The sequence below is a fragment of the Carassius gibelio genome, chromosome B24 (assembly GCF_023724105.1).
Source record: "Carassius gibelio isolate Cgi1373 ecotype wild population from Czech Republic chromosome B24, carGib1.2-hapl.c, whole genome shotgun sequence".
NCBI lineage: Eukaryota > Metazoa > Chordata > Actinopteri > Cypriniformes > Cyprinidae > Carassius > Carassius gibelio.
In genome coordinates this window covers 10,559,256-10,569,091 of record NC_068419.1, presented here as the reverse complement: position 1 = coordinate 10,569,091, position 9,836 = coordinate 10,559,256, and the positions used below count along the sequence as shown (strand labels likewise).

The following is a 9,836-nucleotide window of genomic DNA, read 5'->3' as shown; positions in this document are numbered from 1 at the left end:
TTTTAAGAATTATTATTCATTTATGTCTATTCGGTCTGTAAATCGAACAGATGAGAATAAACCAGCATTTGGCATCTTGAAACTGAGGACTTTTATTTTGAAGTAACGGTTGCTGTTGACACTGTTTCCCATAATTCACAGAGACGAACAAAAAGCTCCTGATAGCTTCTTAAAACCATTAAGTCATAAATAACTCCGCAATAATTATCTTGAGACCTTTTTGAAACATATTTGTTATACTCCTGCGCTTTTCTATTTCACTGTCTCACATACTCGTAAATGTATTATTGAGCTGTTATAAGGTAAGGGATGGTAAATGGAAATGGTTTTGCACCTGCTAGCAGAAGGATTTGAACCACTGTAATAACTAGAAATCCAGTCCATATTTAATAATACATTATATCAAAACTTGGCAAATGTGATCAGAGTAATTGGAACCAGTGGTTAGAACATCGTACTTTACCAACCCAGTGGTGGAATCTTTTTTTACTATTAAAACGCTTTAAAATGAATGCAACATCTTATCAGTTTGGTTTGTTAAGCAAATTTATTTTCAATGAAACATGCTATATCTTATTGTAACATGCGTATATTGTAATATAGAAGGTAGTAATATTTGTCTTTAAGTTGCATAGACATCCTAACTTGAAGCTTTCATTAACAAGTGCATAATATTTTTAATTTTTATTAATTTTTATTATTATTATTATTTTTTAAAGTATCTACATAAGTTTTTCTTTAAGTAGTGTAAGCTGAAGATAGTAAAAATAAATAAATAAGTGATAACACTTAATAAAGTCTATGAGGTTACAGTATTTAATAGTCTACACTGTTTTATCGTTTATAATTGTTAACATGAGTTAATAACAAATTCAACTGTTTATTAGTTCACATGAGCCCAGATCAGTTAAACAATATTTACAGATAAAACCATTGTTTTTTTGTACTAATTAATGTTTATTACTAATACAACATTTTAATGTTAAATTATAGTTTTGATTGCATCCACAGCTGTAGCTATACTTTTGAAAATAGCATCCCTTTTCTCCATCCTTCTTGTCAGACATGCTTTATAATAAGTGCTGTAATTGCTATTTCATGATGATCATCAGTATCTTCTTTGTTTTTAGGATGTGTTCTCATAGAGACCCACGAGGAGCATGTCACTGATCCTGTTTGCCTTTGTGGTCCGGGTCAGGGATGGACTCCCTCTCTCGGCCTCCACTGATTTCCTGCATAACAAGGAACTTCAGGAGAGAAAGCAACAGCTAAAAGTGATCTCAAAATCCCTGAGTTCATTACCAGAGAGAGGGACAGTCAAGGGCCATGAGCTCAACATTCAGTAAGTGCACTATTCTTGACACTAATGTCTCTTGGTGATTAAAGATCTGGGCAGGAAACCAAAGGTATCCAGGTTCAAATCTGTGTGATAGAGGAAGTGTTTGAGTATTGTTTGTTTGTTTTTAATAAATTAGTATGCTAAATTACAGATATTTTTCATTATATTCAAATCTTAAAAATCAAAGGTCTTATGCTTAAATTCCTGAAATCAATTTTTTTTGTTTTTTTTTACATAAGTTGTCCATACACTTTTACAAATAAATGTTTCTTATTGGCATCGATGGTTCCATGAAGAAGCTTTAATATCTATTCATGCATTCTTTAAATGAAAGATTCCAAAAGTGTTCATTTTTGGTGCCCCAGAGAACCTTTCAGTAAACAGTTTATTAAAGATCGTGAACGTGAAGAACAGTTGAATAATCGAAAGAACATTTTCAATGGATATAAAAAAAAGAGGTTCTTTTAAGAACTATTCACTAAAAAAAACAAAGAACCAAAAAAATTTCTCCAATGGCATTGCATGAAAAATCCAAAAAGTTATGGAATTTTTTGAATTGTTAAATTGACAGTTTATGATTTTCTTTTTAATAAGTCAAATTATAAAATTTGACTGCAATTTGTATTCATTTGTTTACTTTTTAAGAGTAAGAATGGACTAACAGGGATCAATACTTTTGTTAAAGTATTTATTAATCTTTGGTTAATGTTAAATCATAAATAATACAAGCATCCACTGTTCATTCTAGCCCATGTCAGTTAAATGATATAACCTTTGACAACTTTTGAAATCATGAGATGCATGAAAATAAAAGGAAGTCTTGCCATATCAGAATGATATATGACCGATAAGAATGTCCCTGGTCTTGTTAACCTGTGTTCCTGAGTCCAAGATAAGCCAAGGAAGTTGGTGGCCGTCCTGTGAAATCATTTGTTAACTAATTGGTCTCTCTGTGTTGCAGCTTCCTCTCATCCGAGGGTGTGTCCTACATGACCGTATGTGCATGCAGTCTCCCTGCTGCCACGGCCTTCTGCTTCTTGGAAGACTTGCGCTGGGAATTCACAGCATGCTTTGACAACTCTGCAGTGGCCCTGGCAAGCAGGCCGTACCCATTTCTGGAGTTTGGTAGGATGACAAATAGAAGTGATTGGATTAAGCATTAGATGAGTTATTAAAACTGTATGCCATGTCATTTATTTAGACTGTACTTAATCCACTTATTAGTTCAAAAGTCGTTGAACTAATAAGCCTAACATGAGTTTGTCTGATGGATTTATTTCAGATGGTGCCATTCAAAAACTTCAGCAGCATTATAACAAGAAAGGGGGTCCATCTCTGGAGGTCACCCTGGCCGAGGTTCAGGAAGACCTCAGGACCAGCCCCCCTCAGGTTCTCACCATGGAGGATGTGGCGCTCAACAACGGAGCAGCCAATGGGCATGTAGAACAAACAGCTGCATCAGGTGTGACCAGGAAAGAGTACAGTTCTTCCAGATGGTCTGCTTCTTAATTTGGATGTACATTTTTGATTTATTGCTCCTTGTTGATTTTGAAGGTCAAAGTCAGAGATTGGAACCAGTCTCAGCACCAGGGATCCTTTCTCTGATTCTTAACATCATGTGTGCTGCCCTCAACCTTATACGCGGTGTCCATCTTATTGAAAACACCTTCCAGGTATCACAAGATGTTCATTTGAGACAGTATGATCCTGATTAGGGATGTTATGGGAAATGACTAATGGCCAAAATTAAAATTCTGTACTAATGTATTTTGTCTATTAAAATAAAACTTAAATACCAAAAAAAAAAAAAAACGTTTTAAAGGCCGTAAGTAAATGAAGTCATCATAACATTATAATATACATTATGAAGATTTTTGTTAAAGATTACATTTAATAGTCGTTAACTTATTGCTGTTTTTTAAAGACCCGTTAAATGAAATTTCCAGTATTGGCTAATACTAAAAATATATTTTATCAGCTGATGCTCAATATGGTACAGAGTCAGGCAGACTTACCATAAAGTCATTTTTGATATTTGTATATTTCTCGGAATATGCACTTTTTTTTTAAATTGATTATTTATTGTATTCATTTTTCCCTAGCAGCTTATGTTTAGTTTAGAGTATTATTTGATTTTCTATTTTAATTTATGATATCACCATTGTTTACAGGACCATTATCAAGGTTTTTGAAATGTGGTAATAATTATATAAAATAATTATTTTATTATAACTAAGTAGGTAAATAAATGTCTTAATTATAATGACACTTTTTTTTTTACAGGATGATTATGATGGTTTGTGGAGTGTGGTGGCGTTTCTTTTTGCATTTCTCTGCTGTGTTTGCCAGGTACATCGTATTACTACTCTGTATGTGGCATCAGCAATGATGCACATGTAATATTTAATGTTTTCATTTATAGCAGGATCAAATACAGTACACCGTCTAAGCTCAGATCTCTATCTCTTTTCCATACAGTGTCATCTGTACTTGTTCCACACCTGCCAGAAGAAGCTGAAATCCTTTACTCTCCTGACTATCATCATTTTATGCAATGCTTTTCTCTTTGGTCTGAGGAACATCTGGCAGCTGGCCTTCCACATGTCCGTGGCCTGCCTCTCCACGCTGCTCACCCTCCAACGCAAACTGCTGGACAGACACATGGACTGTGGAGTATGAGGACTTCATCTGGATGTGGACAACAGTAGGGTGAGAGACCAAAAAATGGACGAGACTCCGTGTGATGTAACGGCTCACGAAAAGTCAGAATGGTTTTTGCTTTAGCTTTTGCTTTGATCTAATGTTATGATCAAGTGATTGTCTTGACATGGATAGTGAGTGCAATGGTTTTTCTACAGGGGTCTTCAATTCCATTGATGCATATCAGAAATACATTTTTTAATGACAAATTGTGAATGTAATATGGATGAATTGAACCAATTTTGTTGGTTTAAAAGTTAATAACACTGGGTTTAAGTTCATTTTATTTTATTTATTTGCTGCAAAATTTGTAGTTAAAGCTAATTTAAAATGGTAATCTTTGTTTACTTTTCTGTATGAAGGTTTTTGTTGTGTCGTTTAATTGTTATAAAGCTATAAATGGACATAAATTGCATATAACTGACTGAAAGTGGGTAGAATGGTATTAACTTTGGGTGATTGATGGTCATGTTTAAATATCAGGCATTTTAGATTATGAAGGATATTTATTCAGTAACTATTTCAGTTCTTTTCAACTTGATCTTTTGGTTTTATTTTGGGCAGTGTCGGTTAGTAAGTAATGGTCTACTCCACAACACCTTTTTTTTTTTTTTTTTTTTTTTTTTTTTTTTGCATTATATGAGTACTACAAATTGTATACAAAAAACATTCATATCTTTCAACTAGTCTTATGCCATTTTTTCCACACAAGATAATTTTGTCTAGCCTATCTTTCCCTAATACTCATCCCAAAGAATATAAATGAGAAATTATCAAAATACAACATTCATGTATCCAGTAGGTAAGATGTAGAGGTGATAAAGGATTGCAGGAAATTGCATTTGTTGATCTCCATATCCATTTTCTTAACAATTTTTTTTTTTTGTCAACATACATCAATGATGATTGACACCGCTTAGTTTACATATTAATGTAATTAATTTGCTCTATTATTCATGATATCAAGCCAAAAACAACTAGTTTATTTTGCAGCAGACAGTATTATAGTAGGTTTGAGTAAACTTGAGATTAAGTTCAGTTTGTTTACATTAATCTTTCATCAGTTCAGTGTATTTTAAAATAATAAGGAAGCATCGTATCGCGTTATACTGACACATTGCATTTTTTATACCGTATTTTCCGGACTATAAGTTGCACTTTGTTTCATAGTTTGGCTGGTCCTGCGACTTATAGTCAGGTGCAACTTATTTATCAAAATTAATTTTACATGAACCAATAGAAAACATTACCGTCTACAGCAGCGAGAGGGCGCTCTGCTGCTCGGTGCTGCTCATTGCTCCTGTAGTCTACACTGAAGACATAGAGCGCCCTCTCGTGGCTGTAGACGGTAATGTTTTCTCTCCGTTCTTGATTCTAAATAAATGTATATGTATATATATATAAACTTGTATATGTTTTTTTCCTTGTCATGACGTATTTTTGGTCTGATGCGACTTATACTTAGGTGTGATTTATAATCTGAAAAATACGGTACTTTTGCTGCATTTAGTTTTTTTTTTGCAAATGTCATCCTATTCAAACAGTCAGCATGAAAAAATCCATTTAAGTTCATCTGTTATAGTTTTTAGGCAAGTAATAAGCATAGATATAAATGTGAAGTATATTTCAGAATTTTTAAAAGCAAGCTGTTCTTCTAAATGGTTAGCGCAGAGTTGGCAAAAATGTCATTATGCTGTGTTGTAGCAGCAGCTTGCATGTAAAGATTTTGTCTAGGATATCATTTAGTGCTGTGGTAAAGCTACAGTATGTTCATGTCAATGCCTTATTACACAGTATGATTACAGATAGTTAAACAGAGGAGTGAGAATGTATGTATTATAATTTTAAAGCGTGTGAAAATGGCAGCCAATGTTGTAATAATAGTAATGTAAGGGCTCTGTTTCTAGTGACTGATTTCTAGGCTTTCTTCCCAGGATAGCTTGACAAAATAAAGCAACATGTTCTGATTTATAATCATGGTTTCTTATACAATTTTAACAAGGGTTGCTGAGGTCACAGTGGTGCCCTTAGCCTTTTAAACTTGTACATATTTACTCACTCCTCGTATAATACATGGAATTCTGTGTTTGTTGAATCTATGAGAGATGTATTTTTATAATGATAGTTTTTCATGTGGTAGATAAATGTTTAGTTACTCAAATGAGAGAACCTTTATTTAAATGGATTTAATCTCTTGCATTTGTGACCCATGTTTTTTAAAGCCTGTGTCAGTGAACTGTATTTGGTGCTGGAGGTTATTACTTATATTCTGCATAGTAATAATGAAAGCTTGAAACCAATTTTGTCTTAAATCAACCTACATTTGATTCAGATGATGCATGCATTTAAAAGTTTTTAATCAAGGAAATTTTGTCTTTAACAAGTGATTCTGCTTAATGGATGGACAGGTTTTTTTTTATTTTATTTTTTTTATTCAATTTGAATTGGTTTTGTTTCACTGGAGTTGGACTGCTCTTTTAGATTTAACCAATTAACCTCCAGCATCCAAGAAAGAGACTTTTAAATAGTGAGCAGTGATGTGAGCACTATTCTGTGGAAGCCTGTTTCTCCCACAAAAGAAAAGGAAAAGGAATACTGAGAAATTCTACAATAGACTCGAATTTGCTATTTGCAACTACAATTTTTTTTTCTGCCACAGAATAGAAAATAAAAAAGGTAACTGTAACTTTAAATCTCACAATTGACACTTGTTTCTCAGAATTATTAGTTAAACTCGCAATGCTGGGAAATCTGAGAAAATATGAGGATTTACAAAATTAATAAATGTAATCCTTTGGTGGAAACAAGCTTCAATATTATTCCCTTGTTGCAACTTGTTTGTTGCTAAAACAGATTCAGACATTTAATAAATCAACAACTGAACATAAGAACTGCGTGTTTTATTTGATTGTTGGGCTAGAATATTTGCGTCATCATTTTTCCTGTTTGAAGCTATGAATGTTTATATTTTTTCCTAATAGTTTAGAATAAGAAGCTGACTCAAAAATTGTTTGGAAAATAAGCCTGAACATCCTGAGAGGTTTCAAACACTCATGTTTTTTCTACCACTTGGATGAAGCTGAAAAGTGAAAAAAATTGTTAGAAGGTCTCATTAATACATTATATTTTGCTTTGGAGCTTATACTAAAGCTGAATCGGTGCAAAACGATGAAAGATTCAACAGATGTTCTAAATGGCTCAATGCTTTTAAAGTCAAGCTTTTCAGTTTTTCTGTACTGTATTTTTGACAGAAAATTCGGCTATTTTACTTCAAAACTGACAGAATTCTCAGTCAATTATAGAGACTTTGCACATTTAATAGGTTTCAAAAGCAATTGTGGTATAGCTTTAAAAAATGAAATTCAACTGTATGAAGAACCAGTTATAAGTATAGGTTTTAGTATTCTCAGCTTACATTAGTAGGCTTTCTTACAACCACAAAGGTTCTATTTCATTTCTTTGTGTAGTCCTTTTTTTATAATGGTTCATGTGTGGTATCTCAGATGGTGTTTGTAAGATTGTACTATATGTTTCAGAACATTGGGTGGCAGTATATAACTGGTTTATTGTAGACCGAAGTCACTGTGGACATTTTATGACTGTCAGAGTTAGTTACATACAGGTTTAGTTATGCATTTACTGGAGGTCAGATCTTCCTTTGGGTTACCTAGTATTGCTATACTGATTAAAATAAACTTTTTTGTGTCTATTCTTTAGGGAAATGGTTTTAAAAGTTGATCCTGGTGTATACAGTTTTGGAAGGTCTTGTGAGTAATGCTGCGTATCAGAGCAGTAATGCTGATCAAGGTCAATGGTAGGTCACAGAGTATAATGCTGGTGGAAAAAAAGCAAGATGGGTGCCAGTATTACGCACCTAGTGTTGCTGTCTCTTGCTTGGCAACACTGCACCGAAATCCTGGCAGTATATAGTCACCTTCGGTCCAACAGATTAGAGCAGAGGTTTGACCCAGATCACTCCACTGCACTGATCCATTTCAGTTTTGTTTTAGGCAAGCATGAGAGGATCAGTCACAGAGCTCTGCTTCTCCTGTTGGCACTCACCAGTTCGATTTGCAAGCATAGCCATCATCTTTTATTTCCTGAGAAAAGTGAGGTGTCTACAGAGCATAAGATCACAACTGCCATATTGCTTCTGGTTATACGGAATAATGTATATTTTAGATGTAACATTGTGAGCGGATTTGTCTCTACCAATAAAAATACCTAATTCAAAATGATAAATGATGAATCAGTGTTTTTGAGTGGGTCGCTTGAATGAATGATTCAGTTACTCACTTGTTTTGTTCCTGATTCAGGGTTTTTAAATGAGTCGCTTGAGTGAATTGAGTTACTCACTGAAGGAACCAGTGTCTTTGAATGATTCGTTTGAGCAAATTGGGCAATAGCTGCTTCGAAAATCACATACTCTCTGAGAAGGTTGTTATTAAGCACTTGCTTTGCAATCCGTATTTGGAATGACTTGCTTATAAAGAGTCATTTGTTGCCATCTACTAGCATAATGATGTAATAAAAAATCCACACCACTACTACATAGACTAAAATCTAAATAATACTTCAGTTGTGACACAAAGATAACAGTAACACTAAATAACATATATCACTGGACATTATCGAGTGTACCATGATTACGTTCTTTACATGCAGAGGAACAAACATATGCAGGCTCAGAAAGCTCTCGGATTTCAATTAAAAAATATCTTTATTTGTGTTCCTAAGATGAACAGAGGTCTTATGGGTTTGGAACAACATGAGAGTAATTAATGACAGAATTTTTTTTTTTTTTTTTTTTTTTTTTTTTTTTGGTGAACTATCACTTAAACTGTTACAGTACTCAGTGTAAACAGCCCTTAGCTGAACATGTTTTTCTCAGAAATTATGAAGAAATTCAAGTTTGTAGTCTTTCTGCAGTCATGCCTTCCTTTTTTTTTCTCTTAAAGTTAAACGTTTACTTGGACCCTTCAGAATGTCTTAACAAATTTGTGATTAACAGTATCTGTTAACATTCTTTCTGAATGATAAACACAGATGTTGAAACTAAAAGATTAAGATATCTTTATTATAGAACATGAATCATTAATCAGATTAAAGGGAAGTTTGCTGAGATAGTGGATGCGTGCAAGGAGAATTTCTCTCAATTTTTATATATTTTTTGCTTGCGGTGCACTATAGATTTCTTTGTGCTGCACCCGTACAACAGTATATTCAATATGGAAAACAATTTAGTTTGAACTTTAACTATGGTGAAGAAATTCAGAATCTGAGGATGTTATTTGTGACCTCTTTTTATGACTTTCTCCCCCGTGAAGCACATGCACATGCATTACAATCAAACTTGTGAACAAGTTCATTCAGGCACATATGCACCAATCTAAAAAAGGAAATGGATTTTTCATAGGTTAAAATGTGTATCCGAGTGTCTGTCAATACAGTTTCCACACCTGACTCGTCCATGTATAATGCATTTGTACTGGAAATGCACTTGACACCGCTCTCAGCTGGACTCTGTTCTAGTGTTGAATGGAGTAGGATTTTAACCAAATATGTTTCTAATAATTGCTTTCCAACAATGCTTGGTGACTCAGTCAATTGCTGTCATACAGGCCACATGATTTGAGTTGGAAGCCTGTACAGCGAAACAAAGGAACCACAGGAACCGTGTCCGGTACTGTACCATCTCCATCCTTTTTACAACAATCTTTGTCCTGATAAATCACTGTTCTCACAGTAAAAATTAGACACTCCAGAGACCTTTTGTTCTGTTTCAAATATGAGATGG

The 9,836-nt window shown here is 33.8% G+C and overlaps 1 protein-coding gene across 1 annotated transcript; it reads left to right on the top strand.

Moving 5' to 3' along the window:
* Positions 1 to 129: 129 nt before the first annotated feature.
* On the top strand, positions 130 to 4,670 carry sec22c (SEC22 homolog C, vesicle trafficking protein). Its single transcript, XM_052595368.1, has 7 exons — positions 130 to 302; positions 1,131 to 1,342; positions 2,301 to 2,464; positions 2,622 to 2,801; positions 2,894 to 3,012; positions 3,623 to 3,688; positions 3,818 to 4,670. The coding sequence occupies exons 2-7, from the start codon at positions 1,161 to 1,163 to the stop codon at positions 4,016 to 4,018; spliced, it is 912 nt and encodes a 303-aa protein (XP_052451328.1). The 5' UTR covers positions 130 to 302; positions 1,131 to 1,160; the 3' UTR covers positions 4,019 to 4,670.
* The last annotated feature ends 5,166 nt before the right edge of the window (positions 4,671 to 9,836 follow it).

Coding starts and splice junctions, on each gene's coding strand:
- sec22c (XM_052595368.1), top strand. CDS start 1,161: ATGTCACTGATCCTGTTTGCCTTTGTGGTCCGGGTCAGGGATGGACTC. Junction 1,343..2,300: donor GGCCATGAGCTCAACATTCA/GTAAGTGCACTA, acceptor TCTGTGTTGCAG/CTTCCTCTCATCCGAGGGTG. Junction 3,689..3,817: donor TTCTCTGCTGTGTTTGCCAG/GTACATCGTATT, acceptor TTTTCCATACAG/TGTCATCTGTACTTGTTCCA.